Genomic DNA, 27832 nt, shown 5'->3' with positions numbered 1-27832 from the left:
ACTGACCGCAAGGTCTTGGGACTATCTGCCATGTGCCCCTCTTGGGACGCCTCTGGAGACTCAGGATACCGGCTCGGTGGACCCAAACCAGGGCTGCCCTGCCTGGTCATCTTAGGCGTGCAACTAGTGGGCCTCTTTCCCCCTCCCAGGCTATTCCTGCACGGTGTGGGGAGGCTGGGGAAGCAGGGAAAAGTCTGTAGTGGGCATGGAGTGAGGTGGGGGACAGAATGATCTGTGATTCCAGACTCTGGAGAACAGAAGGAAGGCGGGAGAGGAAAATAAGGATAAGCATAATAAAAGGGAGGAATGCACAGCTCTGCCACTTAAGAGTAATTCTGAAAGCAGAACAGAGCTCCCTACCCTAGCAAGCCCGCCCGGGTGCAAAAGGGAGCAGACTCCGTGGGTCTGAGCGGGGGTCACCGTGCAGCTGCCAGGCTGAAGCCACTACCACACATTGTACCCGTCAGGATTCCCTTCTTGGGCACTTGTCCTGTTTCCCAGTTTGCATTTTCATTGAGGGTCCGCTCAAGTCACCGCTCCCTGTGACTTCATCCCCTTTTGAGGTGAGAAACAACAAAACACACGGATTGTCTGCGCTTTTAGCCAGAGGCACAATGTTTCTGGTCCCTGAAGAGCTGGCGTAAGTAGTTACCCCAAAGACTATCGCCTCCCCAGGTTTGGGGGCCCTCTTATTCTTCTGGTTCATCCTGTTACTGGGGTGTGGCACCCAAGACGGAAATTGCCACTAGACCTCTGCCCCCAACTCCTTCCTTCCAGGGTGTCTCACACCACCAGGTGGCGCCCTGACACTTCTCCAGTCTGGCTGTGAAGGTCCAACCTTCACTCTAGAGGTGGGGATGCCAGGGAGGGCAGCCTGTTTGTGCTTTCCCTGGGCCTTGCCCATACCTCCCCCTGCAATAAAGCCTGCCGGTACCCATGGTGTCCTCGCCTCCTGAACGCAACGAGAGCAGCCCTGCCATAAGGAGAGATTGGAAGGCGCCCCCACCCCCCGGAGAAAACTCCGTACTTAGTCAAGAGTGAGCCTGGAGTCTACTAGAAGGTAGGAAGCAGGGCTGGTGGTGAAGGGCATGCCAGCCTGTGCCCTGCAGAGCAGCTCTGAGCCGAGAGGAAGTGCTGGCACATAGGGGACACTGGAACCTGGGAAATAAAGTAAGAAGAGAAGTCTTAGAAGAGGGTCCGGGAAGGGGGGTGGGAACACTGGTCTAATCCCGTGACCCGAGATGGATGGTGGCTCCCATTTCAAAGACGTTAATGATGTGAACAGGCTCCCCCAGGCCCTAAGTCTCTGTTCCTTTTGCTACACTACGTTAGGCTAGACTGCTTCCAACCACTGCTGCATGGAAGCGTGAGTTGCTTTTGGAACTTCTGGGCCTCATCCGTGCAACAAACACTTGCACACCTGATGCTCTGCTGGGCCTGGAGTTTTGAGTACTGTTGTCCCTTATGGGACTTCAAGTCTACCTCGTTTTGACCTCCTTTGTAGGTTTATTAGAGAAAGCTTCCAGCACCATGCTCGGGATACATTCATCCCCAAATTCTTCCTTTTGTTGAACCCATTCTCTCCCCACCTAGAACTCTAGTTCTACCCCTGGAGCACTTCGTTCCTAGGACGGACCCTCACGTAGAGACAGCATCACAGTGAGACCAGCAGGTGGGGACTGTGTGTAGAAAGAGCTGGGCGGGCTGCGTTTAAGCTTAGACACCATATGCCCCTCACCTGTAGCCTAGGTTGTCCGCTTACCCTCCCAGTGATCTACCTTCATTTGTTCTTACTGACCTTAACACCTTTGTATACATGTGGCAATCAAGTCCAAAATGCAAAATTATAAAGTTCTACACCCCCGCCAAACCTCCTCAGTCCCTTCCAGAAATGCTGCAAGCCCCCACAAAAATGCAAATGTCTGTTGGTGTTTGCAGTGGTTTCACAAAGGTGGGAACCAACTTCAAGAGTGTGGCCTGTCAGGCTGGAGGGGCTCACCAGGAGGAGGCCAGGTACTTTCCTGGCTGGCAGACTGCTAGGGTTCCCTCTGCTGTTAGTACTGTGCTAACTTAAGTCTGGGAGGTCACAGGATAACCTAGAGGACATGCTGTGGCTTCCAGCGCCAATGACAATCATGGTGCTGGAGATTTGTATCTTGGTACCTAAAAGGAATGCAGAAGCAGGAACCTTTTGAGAACATTTGCCCTTTAATTTGCATTTAAAATCAGTTTCTTTAAATATTTTAGTTACAAGTTCTGAATAGTGAAGACATAGATGCTGCAGGCACTCAGTATTGGCTCCTGTCCCTTCCCCCCACCCCCCACCCCACCCTCCAGGCCTTGCTTCTCTGCTCCAGATCCAAACGGGCACTCTGCACTAAGTAAGTGGTTCCTGGTCTCAACCGTCAGCAACCTCAGGCCTGGATGCAGTTGGATACAAAGCGATGAAGCCCAGTGGCTTTCATGACAAGAAGTATGTAAACTAGCTCCAAGCAATTCCAATGATTGCATCCAGACCCAACAGGCAACACTACCTCACAGGTGACACTGCCTGTCTCCCCACCGTGTATTAGCATCTTGGGGCTGGTTTCCACACAGTCCAACCTCCTCCAGACCTGTGTTCTGCAGAAAAAGAGCTAAGGCCCTGCTCCCCAAGGGCCATGATACAGAGAAACAGCTGCCTCTTCAGGCCAAGTGCTTACACCAATGGCATTTACAAGCTCAAATCAATCTGAGCCAGTCCACAGGAAGCCCCCTCACCCCAGTCTCACCTGGCTCCAGCCCTGTGACCATGCCTCATCCCACTGCCATGATGTGCTAGAATCTGTTCTAAATGACAATGTGTTAGAATGGTTCCGAGCAGCCTGGAAAGGTTGGCACAATCACAGCTGTGTGTTACTGTGCCAAAACGGGGCTACGATGGAGGGTGACGGCAAGCCTGTCTCTTCTACAACATACACCTCGGGGCGGGGGGGGGGGGGGGGGGGGGGGGGACTGCCCTCTCCCCGCTCCTACCCAGATCCCGTGGCCTGCGCTTCCTGAACGAGGTAGAAGAGGCATCTTGAAATCAATGAGAGTGGAGAATAAAGGTGTCATTTAAGCAGCAAAGCAGCACCTCTTGGCCTGTGGTTGATGCCTCCACACAGGTGGAATCGAGTGAGAATGTGCACAGCCAGGACAGAGGCCGCTCTGAGCTTGGGAGACACCATCCCCTCCTAGCCCAGAACAGACTTTCAAAAGATACAAACTTGATCACATGGTCCCCAGTGGTTTCCCTATTGTAGTACACTGGCACAGGGGAGAAGCAAAATCATCTCTGCACAAGACTAATGGGAGAAAGGCAGGAAATGTTAATGAGCATCCATTAAGGCGCTCTCTCCCGCAAGCCTAAAGAAGATATTCGAGTGTGAGAGAAGGGTGCACAGAAGGGGAGAGCCTGGCAGAATACCAAGAAGAGACCTGTGGCTGCTGGTTACATAGTGCCCTGGTTTCCTTGCTTGAGGCCAACAACATGTGCCTGACACCAGGCCAACCTGGGACCCGTGAGGGGACAGGGAGAAGACTGGTTTTCAGTTCCTGCATGGTTGGTGCGTAGGGTACGTAGCTTCCTCCTAAAGGTCCAGGAGGAGGACTCTAGGATCTTCTACCGCTGCCTTGATTTTGCGGAGAAAAGTTACTGCCTCTCTGCCATCGATCAGCCGATGATCATAGGTCAGTGCCACATACATCATGGGCCGCACCTCCACCTGCAGGGAGGAGAAGTTGACAGGTTTGTCTGTAGCAGAGGAGGCCCCACTGGAAGTGGGGTGATGAGAAAGCATAGTCCACAGAGAAGTTTCTGGTTCCAGAGCTTTTCCCGTTGTTGTTGCCTCTGGACACTTAGAATATATTCAAAGACCAAGGCCCACCCTTAGTGCAAAGCTCCCCCACTCAAGAAAGTTTAACCAAGAAAACAAGTGCCTTTTAAAAAATATGCTCTGCCCTTTCATTCATCTGTCATCTAAAGAAAAAGTTTGTCCTTAAATTCTAGCAGCCTGAAGTTTCTTCTTTAGGGTTACAATTTTAAAAAGTAACCAGAGATCCTTAAATGCTCTGAAATTGTATGCCAAGTTGCGTGTGTGAGCATTTTCAAGGGAGAAGACCTAGGATTTTTGGATTCACAAAAGGGAGTTAGTGACCCAGAAAGGTACTAAACACAGGAATCCCAGGAAGTATTTTCCTACCAATGTATCTTCTAGCCAGCTCAAGACCTTTGACTTCATTCCCTGAACTCCCAGAGAACCACTAAACCTTCATACAACCCGGCAGCTCACAGACTCTCCATTGCTGTTCTCTGGTTCCCGGGGCAGGGACCATGCTTCCAACTGTACCCTTACTCCCCACAGCACCTAGAGAATGGAGCTTGCTGACCATTCCAGATGAAGGGGCAAGCCTTCTTCAGCACCATGGTCCTCACACTTTAATGCACGTCAGAATCACCTGCAGCTTCTGCTTCATCACGTCTGGGAAAGGGTCCAAGAATTTGCATTTCTAACAAGTTCCCAAATGCTGCTGATGCACACACCACAATTTGAGGATCAGTGCTCTAGCTGTTAATCAGAAACTAAGAATGGAACTTACGTCTGAAACTGCAGTGAATCTTTTATAATGAGCAGTTAGATTTCCCTCTCCTCATCATCTAGCTGCTAGGGCATTATTAGCAGGGATGGTTCCTACCTTGCCTCCCACAGCCACTGGCCTATCAAAGATGCCATGCATGCCCAGGATGGCCGACTGAGGGGGGTTGATGATGGGCGTTCCGAAGAGTGAGCCGAAAACACCTCCGTTGCTAATGGTGAAAGTACCACCATCCATATCTTCAATAGCAAGTTCATTCTTTCGCGCCTAAAAAATGAAGATTTAATAATTGAAATGTAAGTGCGACCCAGCTTTCTTTACCTAAAGGGAGTCCAGAAGGCTCCCATCTGAGATCAACAGTCCAAATTCTAGCTATTGTTCAGCTGAGACGCCTGTGGCCAGGGTTCCACCAGAGGAAAGGTACGATGCCTCGAGGACCTTTTCCTTCTTCAGCAGGCCTCCTCCTCTGATAAGGATACCTTCTGATACAAGAGCACGCTGAGCTCTGCCAGATGGCTATACATAAGCTCCTCGGACGACTGCCATTCTCGGGCTCGGCACTCCTTATGGAGCAAAGTGAGGCTCCACCTCCCCGAGCACTGCCCACTGGGAAGCCCGGCCTTCTCCAGTCCTTCCTCCCCGACCTGCCCAGCAGCTGGCACACATGCTGCTTTTCACTGTACCTTCTCTCCCAGTTCACTGATGGCTCGCTCAATATCTGCATAATTCATAGCTTCCACGTTCCTGATGACGGGAACCACCAGACCCTGATGAGAGTGAAAAGCTGTTTTCAGTTGCAAATTAATAGTACCCTTTATAACTCCTTTGATTCAAGTTTATGGTCTCCCTTCCCACTGGGTATCTTAATTACTCCATGTGATTGAGTGTCTTAAAATATTTAGGCTTCACATCAAGAGGAAAGGATGTGGTGTGGTCAAAGTAGGTTAGTCTTTCACTAACTCCCTTCCGAAAAGACAGGATTATAAAAATGTTCTCTCCCGAAGGGCCTGTTTCATACAGACAGAGTCCAAGACCAGAGCCTCCCCCCTCTTTCCCCAACATACCCGTGGGGTGGCTACCGCAACACTGATGTCAATATAATCCCTATACACCACCTCTTTGGCTGCGTCGTCAATCACTACGAGAGAGAACACACATTACATACAACTCCCCAAGCCTAGGCTAATATGGAAATAACTGCATTAATAGGGTAAAAATCCACACTGCTTGGTACACTGTTGGCTGAGCCGCCTGAAAACCACACCACAGGCAGCAGACTCCTCTTACTCCAGCTGTAACCAATGTGCCAACCCATCGATCGCAACATCTCCCGAGTGACCCTGACTGAGCCCGACCACACGAGTGTCCGTTTTGGGGGGAGCCCTCAGAAGGGCTCAATACACCGGCTCACAAGGGATAGGTATGCACTGGCTTCTTTTTCACCAGCTCTGCCCAAGCCCTCCCTTAACAGACAAGGGCTGGGGTTTACAAAGTGCTCCCAGAAAGGCAAATTAGCAAAAGGAGGGGTGGGTGGGCCGCTGGTTCCACCGCCTACTCTCACAAGAGGTGAGGGAGGCCTCTTTCTAGGAGGCTCGGGAGGAAGCAGGGTAGTGGAAAATAGCAAACTGGCAGCTGAAAAATCTAGGTCTAGGGCTGAGAAAACACAAGCTTGGGAATCTTTTCCATAGCAAGTCTACGGTTGTGTTGTTAGAAAACCACCAAGGAAAAGCATGTAATGTGAGAAAGAGGCCAAGAGAACTCTGAGAATTGCCTACATGTCCGGGCAGGCAGAAGAAAGGGATGGAGAGCCAATCAGGAAAGCATGAGAGGAATGGAACACACAAGGAGGGACACATCTGGGCAAAGCAAAGACGCCCCTCTACCTACCTGAAAGTACACCACTCAATGAAAGGGACTAGGGTTTCTGTTTCTAGATCTTTAGGGACCCTTGGCACTGCTGAGGATTGCAAAAGTGTCACTATCCCCTCTCCAATCTTCCAGGGAACAGAGAAGCATCTCAATAGGAAAGAACTGCTTGTTAGATCAACATTGCAATGACGTAGGTGAGCAGAAAGTAAGGAAAACGAGCACCAAGTCCATGAAAGAAGGGCCAAGCCTACCAGTGAGGTTCAGTGACCAGAAACCAAAGGTCACCCTGGAACCTATGCCAAGTGTGATAGGCCACAAGATGCCAGGGTCCGTGGGAAGGCTGGTGCTAGACAGAACATAAGCTTCCACCCTGACATGAGAAGCCTGGAAAACTGGGCTTGCTCAGAACTGCCTGATGGCAGAGCAATTGCCAAACTATGAACTGGGAGGAGAAACCATTCTGTCCAGCTTGGGGGAGCGGGGGAGGCGTAAATAATCATGACACCATTTCAGGAGGGTGAACCAAGAAGTCTCTGGGGAAAGACACTCATGTTTTCACAGGTATGAAAGAGTCTTGGTCTGTTGGCCCCCAACTTTCTGTGTGTGTGGGAGCAGTCTGTGTTCCTGCACACATCTCCTAGGACCTCTTGGGGTCCGGCCACCACAAACTCACCTGCATTTACAACAGGCTGCTCCTGCAAGGCAAAGGCTGAGGCCTTCACAAATGCCGACATGAAGCCTAGTTTGAGGTTATGTTTCTTCAGAAAAGCATCTTTGTGCCGAGCCCTCATCTCCTGGATGTTACTGCAAAAACACATCACAAAACAAAGTGACCACAAAGCCTTTATTTTGATTTCATACCAGCTTCTAACTCCATGTACACAACTGGGTAAACATTTTTCCCTTACTCTGGACCATCTACCTAAGTTCAAGTTTTGAAATAGTCCAGCGGAGGTCAATATAATAACCTTGTTCCTTTACAAAACCTGGAATCAAAAGAATCAGTCCAGTCTTTAAGGTAGGTTAAGTCCCTTATAGGGCTCCTTCCTGTTCCAGAAATCACAAATTTCAGTGACAGGTAATATGATCAAGAGATCACACAGCATACCAACATCCTTGACTGGATAAGAACGTGATTTCTAGCTACACTAAAATCATGAGCTCTCTACTCTGAGGAAAAATTGTTTTAAGCATAAACACAGTCTATAAAATAAATAGTATTCTTTTTGTTACAATTATGTCCCCAAAATCCACAGCAAACTTGATTAGGACTTCCTTGTGACCCTCTTCCAGTCTCCTAAATAATGAAAACAAAAAACAAAACAAAAACAAAAACCTCCACAGGTGTTTGGGCTCCATGTGAGCAAAAGCATCCATGACTATATACAGTCAGGTAGAGTCCAGTGTCCTCTTAGGCTCACGGGAAAGTCAATAGATTTCTTCTTCACCCCCCAGAGTTAGCAGTTCCATATACCGTTCCTTCAAACAGGTGCTAACACCCACCACATGAAAGGGACAAGGCTGGACATCAAGATACAAATATAATAAAGACGTAGCCCTTGCCCTTAATATCAGTTTAATGGATGTGGTTTCCTTGGTATTTAGAAAACTGGAGATGTGTGGACCTAAGTTTTTAGAGTACAAGCAGCAGGGCCTTCTGAGAAGCCTTTACAACGTAAACAGCCTTTGTTCATTTAGGACTCATTTCTCCACAGATGTGTACCACATACATACCGCAGTTAGTGGGAAATGATTTTCCCATTATTTTGTTGCAGAAACCTCAATATTTATCGGAATACAGTTCCATGATGGAAATTGAATTGAACTTTATCTCAAGCCTAAACGCTCAGTTTTCCCTTTCTCCCTATAATGGCCTAATTTGACATTAGCACCAAAGAAGATGGTATAACTTTAACTCCCTCTTCAGACCGTTTGCCTTTGAAAAAGGAAGTTTTCCTAGGGGGCCTGATTGGGTTTAAATGTTTGTTTTCCTGAGTCTAACCTTATTTAGTGCTAGGATTACCACCCTAAAGACATTACTGGTTCCCAAGACACAAGAGCTGCAGAAGAGGGAAAGAGATGTGATAAACATCTCTGCTCTCAAACCTGCCCAAATGCTATTGTCTGGTCATTAAGCAGTTTCTATTTCAGAGCTCTGCCCTTGGAGGCAGGGGCTGGGACAACAGGGTAGAGGAGAAGGCCTCAGAAAGGCCCCTCATGGGTAGCCGATCAGCACAAGACCCAAAGGGCACTCGATCTAAACCACATTACTGACTGCAGTGAGACCCCAGGCCACTGTTAAGTGACACCTCGATTAGCTGCTGAAAGGTGATCCAGCTACTGCACTTACCTTTCCATCAAAGCTGTTGGGCCAACTGCATCTTTCAAGGCCACAAATATTTACATGTTTTGTCTTAAGGAATTAGGTAGAATTTCAAAGTCCAATTCAATTTGTGTACAATCTGGCCCTAATGCACTGAAACATAAGCTGCAGCCTTTGTGATTCATTAGTTAAGGCCCTTCCTTGTGTCCTACGGATAGGAAGGAGAGAAATCTTTTGCTTGAATGATATCCAGTCTTTGTAGGAAGCTTCACGACAAAATGGAAAACATCTAGTGAAATAAGCCACAGAGCCCTACTCTGGGAACAATGCCACAGCGCACTGTCAATACATCACTCCCTTCTCTATGTTTTTCAGATCCCTTCAAAAGAAAACAACTTCCCCTAATGAAAAGTAGGTTAGTAAACCCTTAGAATAAAAAGCAGCAAAGACATGACCTGAAGACTTCACGGTCTTCCTCCTGAATTAAATATAAACTTTTACCCCTGGCATTCAAAACATTCCAAAGTATGGATCCGACTTCCTTTCCCATTCTTTCCCACACATTCCTGACATCAGGTATTTCTCAAATGTATCCTGTACTTCCTGTGTGTGTCAGGTCCATATTGTTTGTTTACAACATCTGGAATGACCCTCCCCCCAATATTACTTGTGTCAAAATGCTAGCTGATCTTAAGACCTATTAAAAATCTCTTTCCTGGGGTGCCTGGCTGGCTCAGGTGGTGGAGTATGCAACTCTTGATCTCAGGGTTGTGAATTCAAGCCCCACACGGGGTAGAGATTAAAATTATATATATATTTATATATATATAAAATATATATATAAATATATATAATATATAATATATAAATATAAATACATATAAATATATATATAAAATATATATATATAAAGTTTACTTATTTTGAGAGAGCTAGCAAGAGCGAGCACACGGGAGGGAGGGGCAGAGAGACAGAGAGACACAAAGAATCCCAAACAGGCTCTTCACTGTCAGCACAGAGCCTGATGCAGGGCTTGAACTCACAAACCATGAGGTTGTGACCTGAGCCGAAATCAAGAGTCAAGTGCTCAACTGACTGAGCTCCAGGCGCCCCCACCAAAAATAAAATCTTAAAAAAAAAAATCTCAGGGCCACCTGGGTGGCTCAGTCAGTTAAATGTTTCGGCTCAAGTCACGATCTCATGGTTTGTGGGTTTGAGCCCTGCATCAGGCTCTGTGCTGATAGCTCAGAGCCTGGAGCCTGCTTTGGATTCTGTCTCCCTCTCTCTCTCTCTCTGCCCCTCCCCTGTTCACGCTCCGTCTCAAAAATAAACATTAAAAAAAAAAAAAAAAAATCTTTCCTCCGAGTATTGCCTGACCCTCCCTACCCCATCTCTGCCCTATACCTCAAAAACAAATACTCTCATTCTCTCCACCTCATAGTTTTTGTACTCTTCTGATGCTTTTTCTAGATTTTACTTTGTGTTTATCTAAACCACATGGTAAGCTCTAAAAGGGTAGGGCTCTTTTTCCCTTATCCTTGTATGCCCTTCAAATACAGTATAGCATCTTGTATACAGTAAGTGCTCAAATGCTGCAAAACTTAACTACATTGTCTTCCCCACAGTGCTGACACTTGTATACATCAAAACCTTGAAGAAAATGGGTGAGTCAACAGCTCACCATACAAATGGTTATATTAAATTGTCCCTTTGGTTATCATTCTTAGGTTTTTACTTTAAAAACAAAACAAAACAAAAACTCGCTTTTCATTTCTTTATCAAAGCTGGTAAAGGTGAAAGCAAAGACAAGCCTATGCCTTTCTATCAACCAGTCTGAGTTGCCTAGAAGTGCACTTAAGGAGCGGTCGCTGTGAGAAAGAAGCAGGGTGCAGCGCCCTGGCTCTGAGCGTGAGTCAAGTGGCTCTTTGTCTCCAGGGTAGGGCCAGACATAAGCCTCACTGGCGTGGTTGCCCTATCTCTACTTGGCAGCTCAACACCAGTTATCAGGTCATCAGAGTTTAACACCATCATCAGCCTCATTTATCAGACGTCACAAGATTCAGGTATAAAAGGCCCAGTTTTTGTTTTTTTTTTTTTTTTTTTTTAACATTTTTTATTTATTTTTGGGACAGAGAGAGACAGAGCATGAACGGGGGAGGGGCAGAGAGAGAGGGAGACACAGAATCGGAAACAGGCTCCAGGCTCCGAGCCATCAGCCCAGAGAAAAGGCCCAGTTTTTTAAGTCACAGAGGCAGGCAATTAGAGAATGAAACTGATGGGTTACTTCTTGTGTCAGTCAACAAACAGTGCAAAGGCATCCCTCTTCTTGCTGTTAGTTTTGGAATCAGCACTAGGTAGGGGCTGGGGCAAGTTCAAGTGTTCTCCAAGGAAAAGGAGATAGGGACCAGAGCGCTCACCTCATGTCGATCTCATTGAACGTAGTCAGCATCGCACACGTATTCTGGGCCTCCTTCAGACGCTGTGCAATGCGCTGCCGCATCCTATTCATTTTCTCCTGAAAGTGGGACAAGTATTGACAACTTGGTCTCTCTGGATCAAGCCCTCCCCGCTCGGTCCAAGGGAGCACTCAGCTTACAAGGACTGGATGGTCAAGGACTATAGTAATAAAGCACAAGAGCTCCAGGCTTTCTCTTGCCTGTGGTGGCTTTGTTCCTCTGAGCAAGAATGAGAGGAGACCCAGAGAAAAACTACTCACTCAGATGTGCCTGCATTTGACCAAGAATGGAGGGTCAGGAAATGGTTTGATTTAAAAACCAAAACCAATTTATGAAAAGGAAGAGTGTGGTGTAGGGCTAGCCAGCCCAAGAATCACGACAGAATGGGCAATTTCTGGTGATAAAGACTTGCATGAGAATAGCTACCGTGGAATGGAAACTCACAAGCAACAAACTTTGAGGCGACAGTATTTTTAGGAGGTATTCTCAGGCAGGGGAACCCACACACTTGACCATACTTCCTTGAGGTTTTATGTCCCCCCCCCCGGTAGCTACTATTACTATGTAGCCTTCAGCTAAGTGTCCCTGAGGGGCAGGAACAGAGCTCACCAAACCACCTCTCTACAGCGTGTGTTACTGTGGGAGGGAGGGCGCACGTCAGTAAGCTCCCATCTCCTGCAAATATTTCACTCAACCAAGGCGTTTCAGCGGTAGCACAACACAGTGGGGAAAAAAACCACTGGACAAGTAAACGTTCAGAAGACTTTAGGTTCTATCTAGTCCTATCAATTGACTGTTATGTGACTGTGAATACATCACTTCCTAAACTCAGTTTCCATGAGCTGCCGGCCATTCAAAGGTAGGCACCACAGGGCCTGCACTCCACTAATCTCAACGCTGCCCCCTGCCTCTTCCTGGAAGTGGTCCCCAGAGGCTTACCCGATGTTCTGAACGCAGACCTTTGCCAGCTCCTGGCTCAGCTACTGGAGGGGCAGCAGTGGGTTTTACTGCAGACACTGAAAATGAAGGGAAGGTACAGCTGCATCAGAAAATCAGAATAACATTTACTAAGTGGCAGTGCTCTCATACTGTATTGTCCCTTAATCCTGAAGATATTCTGAGGTGTACTAGGACCATTCCCACTTCACAAGTGAATGATCTGCTCAGAGAAGTTAAGTAACTACCCTAAGGTCACACAGCTGTAAACAAAAAGCTGGGATCCAAATCCAGGTCTTCTGATACAAAGTCTACAGTTCCTTCTACAAAGCAGTCAACAGAGCCTGTTCAGAGCCATGATTAGTCTCAGATTCTGCCCTATGAGGGAACATGACATTAGATGAGATGTTCTTCTCCCACACAGAGACACGTGGGAGGTGAAGGCTTACCCGGTTTGCTAGCGAGAGGTTGTGAGGGTGAGGGCACTGGTGGCATCTGAGTGGGTATGGATGCTGCAGGGGGAGGAGGAACTGCCGATGCTGTAGGCTCTGCTTTTGGGGCTGCAGCAGCAGGAGCTTCTGGTGGCTTGGCCTTAGCAGGAGCAGCTGAAAAACAAAAACAGAGGCCATTGGCGTTGTCTGGAACGAAAAGCAACCAAATCAGACACTAAGCAAGGTTGAGCAGCGAAAGCTCTATCTCGAATCACTTGACACATTCTACCTGGGCATCTGCCATATATACAAGGCAGTATGAAATGCACACAATGATATGAGGCCCTATCCTTCCATTTCCCAGCGCTCCTGGATGTCCTACATTACATAACTGACTTAATTCAGCTGCCTTCCTGATTTCACATGTATTGACTGCTGGTCAAATTTAGCGAGTACTTTCACAGCACCTACTAAGCCTATGGCAATATAAACTTCCAAGCAAAAGAAATCCAGGCAATTGAAGATGCTAGCTAATACAAATACATGAAAGCAACACATTTCTAGTTACAGGAATACTGACAGTCTCATCTTCTACTTTAACATCACGTGTGGAAGAATACTCCGAACTATTAAAAAAGAAAGGTCTAAAATAAAGGCTCACTCAGACTTAAAGAGTTCAGAGCATTTCATCTAGCATAATGCTCATAAATCAATGAGGTGGCCAAACCCTAAACTCACAACTTTAAATTAAATGTGTATTTTGAGTTTATCCAGCTGTACATATCTGGTTTCATATGTAAATTAGAAGAACATTCTTTTCCAGGAATGATAAAGAGATAGAATTCTTCAACTGGAAGAATCGATCTTATTCCCTAGCCTTCTACCACACATTATCTCAGCCTGGTCTCAGCCTGATTAATCTCTCTACTTAACTATATTGTTAACGAGAAAGAAAGAGACGTTAGCAGTCACAGCATTTAACAAAGAATCAGAAAACCAGTTATTTTCTTTTCTAGCCCCTCATACTGACTGTAAGGTCCCATATAATTCCTTTTCTTGTTTCTTATTTCTTCCCAAGGGAAAGAGCAACCCTCCCTACAAATGTTATGAGAAAACACGAGTAGAAAAAACACACTGACTTCTCCAGAATGGACACCATGAAATATTATTTCTTCTCACTTTAGTAGAACAGTGGCTCTCAGCCCTGGCTTTGTATCAGAATCACTTGGAGAGCATTAAAAACACCCAAAAACAAACTATAATAGCCAGGATCTGTTAACACCAGACTTCATATATCAGAATCCCTGGACCATGGAGTCTAGGCATTTGTCTTATTTTAAAACCCCCATGTGATTCTGGTGCCAGGGCTGGGGAGGAGGAAAAAAAAAAAAAAAAAAAAAAAAAAAAAATCACTATCTTTAGAATCTTCTTCATTCTATTATATGTTTAAGAAAAGGTCCAGCATAAGAAAATACACGGAAAGAAGAGTTATTACAAGTTTTTTTTTTAAATACCCCTTTCTTCTAGAACTTGATATTTAAAGTGCCCACTATATAAATATCACCTTAGTCCCTCAACTAACAGCAGCCGGAATGCCAAATAGTCTTTGAGGTATCAAGGAATTAGTACATTATGCTCAGGCCCAATTCCAAGGGGGAACACTGGAGACCTTGACAACCAGGAGAACTTCTTTACCGCCAGTTTTCCTGAGCGTGAAAAGAGGAGTGCCTCCTTCTACTTTTCCCCCATCAGGTACCAAAAGCGCTTCAATCACGCCATTTGCTGGTGATGGGACCTGCACAGATGTCTGGAAAACAAGGACAGATGGGGAAAGAGTTCAAATTTTTACTCAGCATTAGAAATTTAATTGTCTAGAATCTCCAATATGAGTCACAACAGTTGCAAAACAGATATACAAGACTCTGCACATAGAAACACCAAGGCCACACTCTCAGAGTAATGAAGAGTCAATGCTATTGTGAAGATTCACCCTTTGTCCTTTCACAGAAACATTAAAGCAATGTTCAGTTAATGTGTTTCCAAGTAATACCAAAAAAAAAAAAAAAAAAAAAAAAATCCAAACATCTCATGCCCAAGCACAAGTGCAGGAACATACAAGTGCAGGAACACGTGTGTGCACCACCACCCCCTCCCCCTACCACACACAAAACTAAAGCCACTAAAGTACATAATACATATACTGAGAACAATCCAAAAATAAACTTTTAAGACTTGTTTTCTTTTTAATGAGCTATTCCAACACTTTAACAATGGAGGTTAAAGCAAGTTAAAAATTATCTTTAAACAACAATTAAGTCCCTGTTTGTTTTTTTTTTTTAATTAGGTTAATAAACCAAGGGGGAGAGCATGAAAGATTACATAAATATAGGACAAGCCTACCTTGTCAGTTTCAATCTCACAAACCACTTCATCTTCTGCAACAGTGTCTCCAACAGCTGAAAAGACAGTCAAAGGCTGCCTGTTAAGTGGGAAGGACTCTAATAGCCACAAAATCCCTTTTGACAGGTGTGTTAAAACACCCTTTTCCTATAGGGTCAGGAAAAATTACACTGCACGTAATAAGAAGAAAGGAGCCCAATTACTGAGGCAGGGAGAGGGGGAGGGCAATGACAACTTTATAAAGCATTTAAACTTAAGAAACGAGTAAGGCCTGAAATCTTACCTTTCTCCCACCTAACATCTCCCTCTGTGACAGATTCTGCAAACGCTGGGGTTTTGACTGTAATCACATCATCCTCTAGGAAAAGAGCAAAAAAGAAAAATCACATGGAGTCCATATATTTCCGTTTTAATTAAACTCCATTGTTGCTCTTCCCATTAAAACGCCATTCCCAAGCAGGCAGGGAATTGAAGGCTGGTACTTACTGCACACAGCTGTAGTTCTGAAGAAGCGAACACTGAAGACACTACTGTTGTTAATACTACAGAAAAAACATAAGAAAAGTAAGCTCCTTTAGCAGGTGAACCACTCACATCTTAGTCTAGATAAGGCACCATGGATCACTTTCCCTTTAAATCAGTGATTCTCAGCCAGGGGTGTCCATCAGTGTCACCTAGGGGAACTTTTTCAAAGCATACGTGTCCAGGTCCCATCCCCAGAGATTATGACTCAGCAGGTCTATGGCAGAGCCCAGATGATTTGGGTGCCCTAAGAAGTAAGCTCCTCGGGTGAGTCCAGAACCCTGTGCTGAAGTGAAACGTCAGGTCTCACAAAATAGAGCCTTACATTTGGTTCAGTGAAGGAAAAGATAAGCATCTTGGTCCTTTGCACACCCACCAAAAGGAACTGGCTTCCTGATTAGGTTTTTTCTTAACCAAATCCACCTAAGATAAAGTACGTGCCATTGCACGCCACAAACAATGAAATTTTTGTCTGCACGATTACAGACCGAGATCAGATAAGGCAGCAAGATGACACAGTTAACTCTGTATTAAAACAAGATGTTATGGGCCAAGGGTGGGGGCAGGGGCAGAACCACCAAAAAAGTCGTAAGATATCTCTTAGTCTGTTCTCCTGCTAGGAGGCAGCACATTGGTCCATTCTGGACCCACTCAAGAAGAACCTCAAAAGACCAAGGTATTTTCCAATATGGCACTAACTTCATATAATGTAAACTAGAGAATGAGATCACCTTATATGCACGAAAGCAATAAGAGTGGTTAACTTTAGAGAGTGGGACATGTAGATATATATGGTATCCATGGTTATCTGTTAACACACATATACATTTGGGGAGAATGACTAGGACCGATGGGGACTTTCACTTTCTACACTTCAGGACTGTTTGAATATTCTACAACAAGCACCTTTAGGATACGAAAAACAGATTTAAGTTGCCTTTTGTTTTTATTTATTTACTTATTTTAATATTTATCATTGAGAGAGAGAGAGAGAGAGAGAGAGAGAGAGAGAGAGAGAGAGAGAGAGAGTGTCAGAGCACAAATAGGGGAGGGGCAGAGAGAGAGGGAGACACAGAATCTGAAGCAGGCTCCAGGCTGAGCTGTCAGCACAGAGCCTGACATGGGGCTCGAACTCACAGACCATGAGATGACCTGGACCGAAGCTGGACACTTAACCAACTGAGCCACCCAGGCGCCCCTAAGTTGCCTTTTGACATTTCTACTTTTGTAATGTCAAAATAACTATAAGATCTATGTGGAATCAAGGGGAAAATGTATGTTATTTTTTGAAAAAGCACAGAACACAAAGTAATCTGCATAAAGTCTATAACCATGTGTAAGCACACGTTCGTGGGACAGAACTGGTGGGTAATGTGCAACTGCAGAGACTGCTCCGTGAGAACACTCAAGAACCTGGAGCACTGGCTGTCTCCAGGAAAAGGAACTTGGTGGCACTGCAAGACCACTTCTGAATCATGAAAAATCAAAATGTTTTATGATGAAAGGATTTTTAAAATAAAGTGGGTACCTTATTCACAGAAAACAGACAAAAGACAACACAAAAACAGTTATAAGATAAGGTGATCTCACCCCTGAAATTTTAGTGTTTTTTTGAAAAACAATTTACTTTCAGATGGTAATTTGTTGTATATATTGCATAGAAATTTGTGGTTGTTCCAATTTTCATTTAAATTGTAGATGAAGGGCATCTAGGTGGCTTAGTTGGTTAAGTGTCTGACTCTTGGTTTCGGCTCAGGTCATGATCTCACGGTTTGTAAGAATAAGTCCCATGTCGGGCTCTCAGCTTATGGTATGGAGCCTGCTTGGGATTCCCTCTCTCTCCACCTCTCCATCCCTCCCCTGCTCATGCTCTCTTAAAAAAAAGAAACAAAATGTATTGTATGTTCACTGTAGAATATTTGGAAACAGCAAAAAAAAGTACAGTAAAAATACAGAACCATTTTATAACCTGCGTTCTCCCACTTATCATAGTGTGAATGTGTTAACATGACATAGCTTAACCAACCCCGTGTTGTTTCCCCATTTTGAGAGAAATCTGGGTATACCAGGAGTTCTTCAGTATAGATTCTTAGAAATGGAATTGCTAGATCAAAAAATACACAGTTCAAAGACTCATGAATGTCAACTGCCCTCCAAAAAAACCTCAGAAATTCATTCCTTTAGTACTAAGTGCATCATTTTCTCAATTGAAAAGAAAATCCCATTGTGATGCATGGTGAAGAAGGAACTAATCTGCTGACCCTTCATTTTAAAGACTCTCCCTAGACAGAAAGTAGCTTGATAGCTGTTTAACCGATAACTAGAGAGCATCCTCTTACCACCACCCTGAAAATACTTGGAATGAAAAGTGGCATTAAGCAACATTCATAAGCAGAAGTTAATCTGAAACACACATGGGTGGCCTTTCTCAAACTGCATTATGCAATAATAGCATTCCCTCCAAAGCAGTCAAAGTCCCAGGACTCAACTGACTAGTCTTTTGCTTTTACTGTTTCAAAAATGAATACTATGCTACCAAGAGGATGCTCTAAATCTCCACAATAAATGTTAACCTCCAGCCCTTCGGCAGCATCTGTATCCAACCAGAATACTTATGGGTACCCTTGTATATTTATTCCCATAAAGAGAGGGTTCCAATTTCACTTTCTTTATAATCTAAACACCTGAGGACAACCACACTCTCGGGCCAGCACTGGACATGAGGCTGAAGCTCAAGGTATATCACACATCATAAATCAACAACAAGATTAGGTCTAGAGACTCAACATAACCACCTTGATAGCTAGGCTTCGAAGCCAGTGAAGAAAGCAGATGGTCAAATTCAGAACTAGAGTCTTAAATACCCTGTGGTCACACATTTGTGCTCCCCAGTGATACTTACACAATCTTCCTGCTGTCAGGGTAACCTGGTCCCTGACATAAGGAGACCCCTGCAAGAAACAAAACAACTCTTAACCAACAACTCTTATCTTATACAGGTTACCTGCTGGGAATGGAAAAGTCTGTTCACCTCCTAATGCTGAGATAGAGCAAGATCAAATGTAGGCACCAATATAATCTTTATCAAAAGAGTCCTGCTTCTCAATGGCAGAGAGCAACAGGTATGTGGGGTTGAGACTGGGTATATGTTTGAAGAGGAAAGGGGAGAATTCTAAGGGCAAAGCTGGAAGTAGTTTTATCATCTTATTTACCTTAAAATTCATAAACTTCCATTATCCTTACATATTTTCACAATAAAACCTCCCTACTCCCCAAGTGTTCAAATATAACTGAAACTTGAGAAAGACACATAATGGCTTCTCTTGTGACTACACACAGCCTCATCTGAGAAGCAGTGGGAATGTTTGGTCTGGGTTTCTGTTTCCCTGGTTACTTAAAATGCATGAAGCTGGAAATCTTACTACCCAAACTCTAGTAGCAAAGACTGGGCTACTTTAGGTTCAGGGTCTCCAGTTTGCCCCAGTACCAAGCAAATCACGGTCCCTCATTTCAGTTTATTGTCTTCCTGTGATCTCCCTGAGGTCTTCCCCTCTGGTCAGACTCAACAAGGTTGGAGCCCCTTTCTGCTCCACCAGTTGTCCTTATCACAGATAACGGCACTTCCCCAAGTGACAACTAGTTACTACAGTACAGCTGCCTCCCCTAACAAATTCTTTCATAGCTCTTATTTCCTTCAGATCTATTAACAATTCTTTCCAAACCATGGGCTCAGGAGACACCAAATGGGAAACAGCACTCTCTTGTGCCCCCTCCTCCCCCAAATCTTCAAGGTTTCAGAGTCAAGTAAGTCACTTCTCTGTTCAGCAGTCAATGCCTCTGCGGTACAAATCCCAAGTACAGCATGTCTTTGAGCCAGAACAACCAACAGCTCATACAGAGTTTTGGAACCCTGAGTCCAATTTAGAGTTCATCCTATAGCAAGTCTCATTTATACAGTGCTTTAGGGTTTACCAAAAGCTTTCACAGGGGCACCTGGATGGCTCAGTTGGTTGAGCCATCAGAGCAATCTGACTCTTGATTTTGACTCAGATCATAATCCCAGGGTCATGGGATTGAGCCCCGCACCTGGCTCCTCACTATGCATGGAGGCTGCTTAACATTCTCTCGCTTTCTGCCCCCTCCCCTTCTCATGCTAATTTAAAAAAAAAAAAAAAAAAAAAAAAAAGCTTTCACATAAATGACCTCATTTTGATTTTCATGTCTCACACCTCCCTGAAGTAGAACGACCATCTGTCATTATTCCCATTTCATACATAAGTAGGGTTTCTGGGGGTTTAAGTAACTAGCCCAAGGTGAAGCCTTGGGACACAACGCAAACCCCAAGTACAAACCCCAAGTTCTTTCCGTTGTCCTGCCAGTCTATAAATGGGGAAAATGTTTACTTTTGGGATTCCTAGTTTAAAAGAATATTTATTGTTGAGAGTCCACTACAAGCTCACTCTGCTAGGTGCCTATGTTCTCAGGACTCTTAGGATGAAGTCCAAAAACTTTACACATCCCTGAACTGTACAGCCCTCCCTATCTTTGCAGCCAGACAGACTTCCTTTCCATTTCTGTGACCGGTTAAGTCCCTTCCTGCCTGAAAACGTTTGCACAAGCAATTCCCTTTGCCTGTAATATTGTTCTCTTGGCCAACTGCTATGTATTCTTTAAGACTTGGCCTAAATGTCACTTCTTCTGGGAAGCCTTTAGTGACATTCTCACCACACTCTCCACCTTCCCAAGCTGGGCTACATCCCACCCTTTCATTACACCCTGGACTTCTCGCTCATAGTCATCACAATGTAATTGTGTCCTTACGTGTGCATAAATGCATATTTGCTGTCTCTCCAGCTAGCCTTAAGATTCTGGAGGGTATCCCTGTCACTTAGCACAGTGCCTGGCATGTAGTAAGAACTCAATAATTCATCTGTTGAGCACAGGAGTAAGCGACAACATGGTGGGTTAAGAGTTGAGGCTGAGGAGTCAGGTAGACCTGGCTTGACCGATAGTTGGCCGAGTGACCTTGGTGAAGGCACTTACCCCTTCTTGGGTTATGCATTTGTAAAAGAGAATACCTCTTTTATTGTTTCTTGATGATTAACTGCAAAATGTGCAGAAAGCACTCAGAACAATGCCTGGCACACAGAAAGCTCACAATAGGATCAACTCATTCAACAAACATTTATGCCAGGCATATAAAAAATTATTGGGATAAAACCTAAATTCCTTCCAATAGTCCACACACCATCTTCTATCTCAGACCATTCCCTCCCTTAACCAAAATTCTCTGGCTAAATCACTTTTTCCCAGTGCCAAAACACTGCCAAGCTCTTCCCTTCCTCGTGGTCTCTGTACATGCTATTCCCTTTCCTTCTCCTCGTCTTCACTGAACTGGCCTCTGTCACACCCTCTGGGTTGCAGCTTTAATGTCCCCTACTAAAGGGGGCCCTTCTGTCCACCTTCATTTGTTTCCTTCTCGGCGCTTGACCAAAATTCATGATCCCTCATTTGCTTAGCAATTTACACTGTCTTTTCTCCTAGATTGGAAGTTCCAGAAGGGCAAGAACTGTCAGCTGCTGCATCCCTAGGGAGCACCTAGTACAGGCAGGAGAAACTCAGTGACTATGTGCTAAATGAATAAACGATAGCTGTTCTTATTAAATAGTACTTTGTTTCACTCCTATATATCTGAACATCATGTGGAGAAACATTAGCACCCCGGTTTCCTCACTTACTGCTCTGCCCAGGAGAAAAGCATGTTAGGTGAAGACAAGGGCACAACTTACCAGGCAGGGAACGTCTCCCTAGAGGGCAGTTCCCCTGTTGAGAAAGAAGACATTATCGACGTCACCCAAGATGAAAGGAGGGAAGAAACAGCTTTTTCTTTTAAGTACAGACTCAAAGCTGCCCGGGTGCTAGTGACAGGTGAATCTCATGACTCCAAAAGGCAAATGCAACAACCAGGGCTCTCAGTCCCAGCCGGGCCTGACAAACTATCTCAACTTCCCACCGGGGCTGAACACCCACTGACTAACGGGAGAGAGGGGGCGGGCCCCGGATCCCGTCTGGACTCCGCCGCGCCTCCTCCCAAACTCTGAGTCTCGTGTCGGGACGGGCGCGGCTCTGGGAGGCTCCTCAGCCCCGGCGCGGAGGGTGGGGCGCAGCCGGGGACGGGGCGCCGGCTGCCTCGGGAAAGCTGGGGGCCGCGGGGCTCTGCAAGACGCCCCAGAGAGCAGCCGCGGCCCCGGGCCGCCCAGTCCGCGGCCTCCGCGTCCCGGTGCCCTTGGTGCCCGGCTTGACCGGCGCGCCGCGCCCCAGCTCCCCAGGCTGCCCCTCGGCCCGCCGGCGCGTTTCTCATCCGCCGGGGCCCCGGCCCGGCCGGACCGTACCTTCTGAAAAGCAGACAACGAGCGGCTGAACGCCCGAGACACGCAGCGTGACCGGGACAGCATCGCGGCGGCGGCAGCGGCGGAGCCGAGGGCGGGCGGACACCGGATATAGGGCCCGGCAACAGCCGGAAGCGGGGCGGGCCACGGTACCTGCCGCCCGGGGAGGGGTGTTCGGAGCGAACCACTGGCGGGTGGGGGGAACCGACGGGCCGCGCGGACCAGCCCCGGCCTCAGCCCACCTGTCAGCGCCAGGGAGCCTACGGCGGTGGGGCGCTCTTGGAGCCCGCTGCACTGCCTGCCGGCCTGGGTCGGTCCTCCCGGGGCACCTACGACTGTCCGGAGACCAGGCCGCTCCCGGAGTCCCGCCCTCCCCGACCTTTCCTCAGAGCTGGCCCTGAGTTTGGCGCCAGTCTCTCCTGGGACCCCGGGACACCGCGCCTTTCCACCTCTGCACTACCGGCAAAGAGAAGGAGGCTGGCATGGGCTTTGAACTCGGACCTTGGCAGACACGCCTGCCCTATCTTACACTTGAGTGGCCTTGGGCAGGTGACATTGTTTCCTGAGCCTCGGGTTCCTCAGATATATATAAAAAAAGCAAGAGTCACTTCCCGGCCTCCCTAACCCCAGAACAAAGAAGCAGCCCCAAGGAACCTCTAAAGGTTCCCACTGCCCTTTTACCAGCGAAGATCAGCAAGTAGCCTTACTTCTGCAACGTCTCCTGATCTTCCCTCGTCCTGCTCAAATTCTCTCCAAGCTAATTGTAACCCCATCCATCCTATGCATTTTGGAGGTGGTTCCTTAGTCACTCAATCCCTAGAATACAAACCACGAAATGAGGGACCTTGTCTGTCTTGTTCACTGCTGTATCTCAGCACTTGGAACAGAGATTGGCATAGGTAGGTGTGTATTAACCATCCTGCGTGAAACCTTCAAAGTGAAAGCACATAGCACCACCACCCCTCTTTAGTTTTCCCTCCCCTTCAATGCCCAAGCCCCTGAATGTTCAACCGTATAGCTCACCTTCCTAATAGAAAAGGTTTCCTATAAGCTTTGGTGGAATTAAGAATGAATGAATGAGGGGCGCCTGGGTGGCTCAGTCGGTTGGGTGTCCGACTTCGGCTCAGGTCATGATCTCGCAGTCCGTGAGTTCGAGCCCCGCATAGGGCCCTGTGCTGACAACTCAGAGCCTGGAGCCCATTTCAGATTCTGTGTCTCCCTCTCTCTGACCCTCCCCCATTCATGCTCTGTCTCTCTCTGTCTCAAAAATAAATAAACGTTAAAAAAAAAAAAAAAATTAAAAAAAAAAAAAAAAAGAATGAATGAATGAATGAGCCACTAATGCCTGTTCATGTTGGTTGCTTCAGCTGAGTCATCTTGCCAGGTCCGCAGGCACCTTTATGGTGCCTTCACTCACCTAAACTCTGGAAGCTTCCACCTCAATCCTGCAAGGATTGGCAGAAGCCCTAACGAGAAATAGAGAAAACCTTCTTGCTCAGCTGCTGCCCCTGATCAAGTCTTCAGCATCCGTCACCTGGATTCTTTTAAAAGCTTCCAAAAGGGACCACCTGGGCCTCCACTCACGCTTTCTCTAACCCATCCTCCATGTCAAAGATCCTTTAGAAACACACATCTAATCCTGTCACTCTTATGATTGAAGTTTTTCAATTGCTTCAACCTATCAGTAGGATGAAGTCCAAACTCCTCAGTTTGACCAGGCACCTGATAACCTGGCCTTTGGCTATGTTGTGATCCCCACCCCCCTGATTTTCACTGATGTTGAGCTTTCGTCCTTACCACACCACTGGCAATAGCCCCGGTGTGCTATTTCACTCCTTCCCATCTTGGCGTGGGCTGATCCTACCTCTTAGTTGCCTAGGGACTTCTAATCATCATGTGAGTCTCTTTTGAATCCCTTTCCTAATAATCAGAGTTAACAGATACCTTTTCTGTGCTTCCAAAGCATTGTGCCTGTGTCTCTCCTTTGCATTATAATGTCCTTTTTTTCCTGTCTCCTCTCCTGGACAGAGCAGAAGGAGGAGAGATGACTCTATTCTTCTGAATCCTGTGCACAGAACACAGTGCCTGCTATGCTGTAGGTACTCAGTAAATACAAATGGAATTACTAAATACTGCCATGCTTATAAGACTTCTGGATGCAGCTAAAGAGTCCCAAAACAGTAATCCCTTGCAGGGTTTGCTGTTAGTATTTCTTCGATAGCTATGGGGTGCCTGGGCGGCTCAGTCGGGTTAAGCGTCTGGTTTGGCTCAGGTCATGGTTTCATGGTTTGTGGGTTTGAGTCCTGTGTCAGGCTCTGTGCTGGCAGTTCAGCGCCTGAAGCCTGCTTCAGATTCTGTGTCTCCCTCTATCTCTGCCCCTCTCTCGCTTGTGCTCTCTCTCTCTCAAAAATCAGCAAACATTAAAAAAAAAAAAAAGAGTGGAGGAATCTCAAATGCTGCTTCACTTTGTTTTAATGTTTCTTAGACAGCTACTTAATTTTTTCCACTTTAAGTAATTCGTTTGAGAGGTTCCTATCTAAAGTTTAGAAGTTCAGGCATAGATGATGTGTGGCAAAGCATTTCTCCTGGAGTTTCAGTGATCACCCAAGTTAATCTCAGATGTTACGGTTTTAGACACCCACATATACATGCTGGTGCGCGCACACACGTACAGCAGAATGCAAAGTCTGTCTCAGAGGATAAAGGTTGAAATCGATTTCCTTGAGACTCATAAATGAGCTTCTGTGAAGTCCAAGTTCCAACCCAATAAGCTCTCACCCTCTTCTGTATTTAGAGCCTCCTAGGACATAGCATCATCTATTAGGACAGGAGTTATGTATGTAAGTTCATAAACTTGTGTTTGTGGCAGAGTTCAAAAGGGAATTTATTTATTTTTTTACATTAAAAAAATCTTAATTCCAATATAGTTAACATACAGTGTTACATTAGTTTCGAGTGTACAATATAATGATTCAACAAGTCTGTATATCACTCAGTGCTCATTAAGATAAGTGCACTCCTTTTTTTTTTAATGTTTATTTCCGAAGGAGAGAGACAGAGTGTGAGTGGAGGAGGGGCAGAGAGAGAGAGAGAGAGAGAGACACACACACACACAGAATTCAAAGCCGAAGTCTGATGCTCAACCGACTGAGCCACCCAGGCGCCCCTAAGTGCACTCGTTTTTTAAAAAAAAACTTTTATTTATTTTTGAAAGAGAGAGATAGAGAAAGAGAGAATGAGTGGGGGAGGGGCAGAGAGAGAGAGGGGGACAGAGGATCTGAAGTGGGCTCCGTGCTCACATCAGAGAGGTCGATGCGGGGCTTGACCTCACAAACTATGAGATCATGACCTGAGCCAAGGTTGGATGCTTAACAGACTGAGCCACCTGGATAAGCGCACTCTTAATCCCCTTCACCTGTTTCACCCATCCTCCCACCCACCTCCCCCCTGGTAACCATCAGTTTGTTTTCTGTAGCTACAAGTCTGTTTTTTTGTTTGTCTCTTTCCTTTGTTTTGTTTCTTCAATTCCACACATGGGTGAAATCATATGGTATTTATCTTTCTCTGATTGGTTTTATTTTACTTAGTATTATACTCTCTAGATCCACCCATGTTTTTGCAAATGGCAAGATTTTGTTCTTTTTTATGGCCGAGTAATATTCCACTATGTATACATATATATTTTCCACTATATATATATATATATATATATATATATATATATATATATATATGTATATTTTCCACTATATATACCATTTGTCCATTCATCTATTGATGACACTTGCACTGCTTCCCTAATTTGGCTATTGTAAGGTTTTTTTCAAAAATATTTTTAGGGGCGCCTGGGTGGCTCAGTCGGTTGAGCGACCGACTTCGGCTCAGGTCATGATCTCACCGTTTGTGAGTTCAAGCCCCACATCGGGCTCTGTGCTGACAGCTCAGAGCCTGGAGCCTGCTTCCGATTCTGTGTCTCCCTCTCTCTCTCTGCCCCTCCCCCGCTCATGCTCTGTCTCTCTCTGTCTCAGAAATAAATAAACATTAAAAAATTAAAAAAAAAATCTTTATTTATTTTTGAGACAGAGAGAGACAGAGCATGAACAGGGGAGGGGCAGAGAGAGAGGGAGACACAGAATCTGAAGCAGGCTCCAGGCTCTGAGCTGTCAGTACAGAGCCTGACGTGGGGCTCGAACTCACAGACTGTGAGATCATGACCTGAGCCGAAGTTGGACACTTAACCGGCTGAGCCACCCAGGCGCCCTTAATTTGGCCATTGTAAGTAATGTTGCAATAAACATAGGGGTGCATATATCCTTTTGAATTAGAGTTTTCATATTCTTTGGGTAAATACCCAGTGGTGTGATTACTGGATCATCTGTTTTGTTTTTAATTTCAAAAGGGAATTAAAAAACATTTTTTTAATTTTTTTTAACGTTTATTTATTTTTGAGACAGAGAGAGACAGAGCATGAACGGGGGAGGGTCACAGAGAGGGAGACACAGAATCCGAAACAGGCTCCAGGCTCTGAGCTGTCAGCACAGAGCCCGACGCGGGGCTCGAACTCACAGACCGTGAGATCATGACCTGAGCCGAAGTCGGACGCTTAACCGACTGAGCCACCCAGGGGACCCTAAAAAACATTTTAATTGTAAAATATATATTCAAAAGGGTATATAAACATATGTGTATTGTTTTTAAAAAAAATAGTAAAAGGAATACCCACATTCACCATCCAGCTTAAAATGGAAAAGCCCTATGTGTCTTTCCCTGCTGGTCCCCCTAGAGTTAACCACTGCCAGGCTCAACTATATATTAACCCATGCCCTCCCTTCCATTATAGTTTCTATACGCATGTGTCTTACACTTTAAATTTATTTTGCCTATGTTTTAAATTGAGGAAAATATGTATTTACTTTCAAATTATATAAGAAAAAATTTTGCTTCTAGAAAGGATAAATAGCTCAGTTAATGAAAAACACAATGGAGGAGGCAGCCTACTTTAAATAACGCACACAATATTCTTTTCTCTTACCTGAAATCCCCCAATATTCATACGTGTGGTCTGAACTACACACTCACATCCTTGTTTACATATTTTTTAATATTATTGACCAGATGGTAGATGGCTGGGCTATAGCCTATCTTTCCATCTTCTGGACTTCTTAAAATAGAGACTATATCCTATATTCACTTAGTATTATTCATAATACCTAGATTCCATCTATCTGTCCATCTCTCCATTAAGTTTTTTTAATGTTTATTTATTTATTTATTTATTTATTTATTTATTGTTTATTTATTTTTGAGAGAGAGAGAGAGAGAGAGAGAGAGCAAGCGGGGGAGGGGCAGAGAGAGAGGGGAGACACAGAATCTGAAGCAGGCTCCAGGCTCTGAGCTGTCAGCACAGCTGGAGAGGTCTTGACATTTTTCTTGCAGGTAAGAGCCCCCCAAACTAAGTATACAAGACTCGAATCTACGAACCACAAGATCATGACCTGAGCTGAAGTCACACACTTAACCAACGGAGCCACCCAGATACCCTTCTGTTCAATTGTAATTAACGATAACGGATGGATGGAACGCGATAAAAATCTCGACATTGTTGGGCCTATTTTTAAACGTAATATAACTGGAATCACAGCATCTGTGTCATTCTGTGACTTACTTCTTTCCCTCAACAGTGCGTTTTGAGGATTTACCCATGTTGAGTTGAGCTGTAGTTCATTGATTCTCATTGTCGTGTATCATAACATACACTCCACTTCCCAAACTGAAGGAGGAGAAGATGGCAAAATTCAAGGGATGTCTGGGGGTAGGTGGATTTGGCCAGTGAGTTCTCCCCAGCTCTGTCACAGATGGAGGCTTTTGGCCCAGCAAACAGCCTCCCCA

At 45.5% G+C, this 27832-nt stretch overlaps 1 protein-coding gene across 1 annotated transcript; it reads right to left on the bottom strand.

Moving 5' to 3' along the window:
* Positions 1-2189: 2189 nt before the first annotated feature.
* Positions 2190-22085, bottom strand: DLST (dihydrolipoamide S-succinyltransferase). The gene is made up of 15 exons (XM_060620280.3): positions 21947-22085; positions 21344-21377; positions 18457-18505; positions 15519-15574; positions 15316-15390; positions 15033-15088; positions 14328-14439; positions 12651-12806; positions 12205-12281; positions 11227-11324; positions 7160-7290; positions 5682-5755; positions 5301-5384; positions 4717-4884; positions 2190-3746 (listed from the first exon to the last, which is right to left on the bottom strand). Exons 1-15 carry the CDS (start codon positions 22007-22009, stop codon positions 3612-3614), a joined length of 1368 nt encoding a protein of 455 aa, XP_060476263.1. The 5' UTR covers positions 22010-22085; the 3' UTR covers positions 2190-3611.
* Between the last annotated feature and the right edge of the window lie 5747 nt (positions 22086-27832).

Source organism: Panthera onca, chromosome B3 (genome assembly GCF_046562875.1).
Source record: "Panthera onca isolate mPanOnc1 chromosome B3, mPanOnc1 haplotype 2, whole genome shotgun sequence".
In the NCBI taxonomy this organism is placed as follows: domain Eukaryota; kingdom Metazoa; phylum Chordata; class Mammalia; order Carnivora; family Felidae; genus Panthera; species Panthera onca.
Note: the sequence above shows the minus strand (reverse complement) of the source record. Positions and strands in the feature narration are given on the sequence as shown.

Excerpts from the sequence above, each read along its gene's own strand:
- DLST (XM_060620280.3), bottom strand. The coding sequence starts at position 22,009 with ATGCTGTCCCGGTCACGCTGCGTGTCTCGGGCGTTCAGCCGCTCGTTG. Across the intron at positions 18,506-21,343 it reads AGGGAGACGTTCCCTGCCTG|GGGTCTCCTTATGTCAGGGA; the intron begins GTAAGTTGTGCC and ends TGTTTCTTGCAG. Across the intron at positions 14,440-15,032 it reads GTGAGATTGAAACTGACAAG|ACATCTGTGCAGGTCCCATC; the intron begins GTAGGCTTGTCC and ends CTTGTTTTCCAG.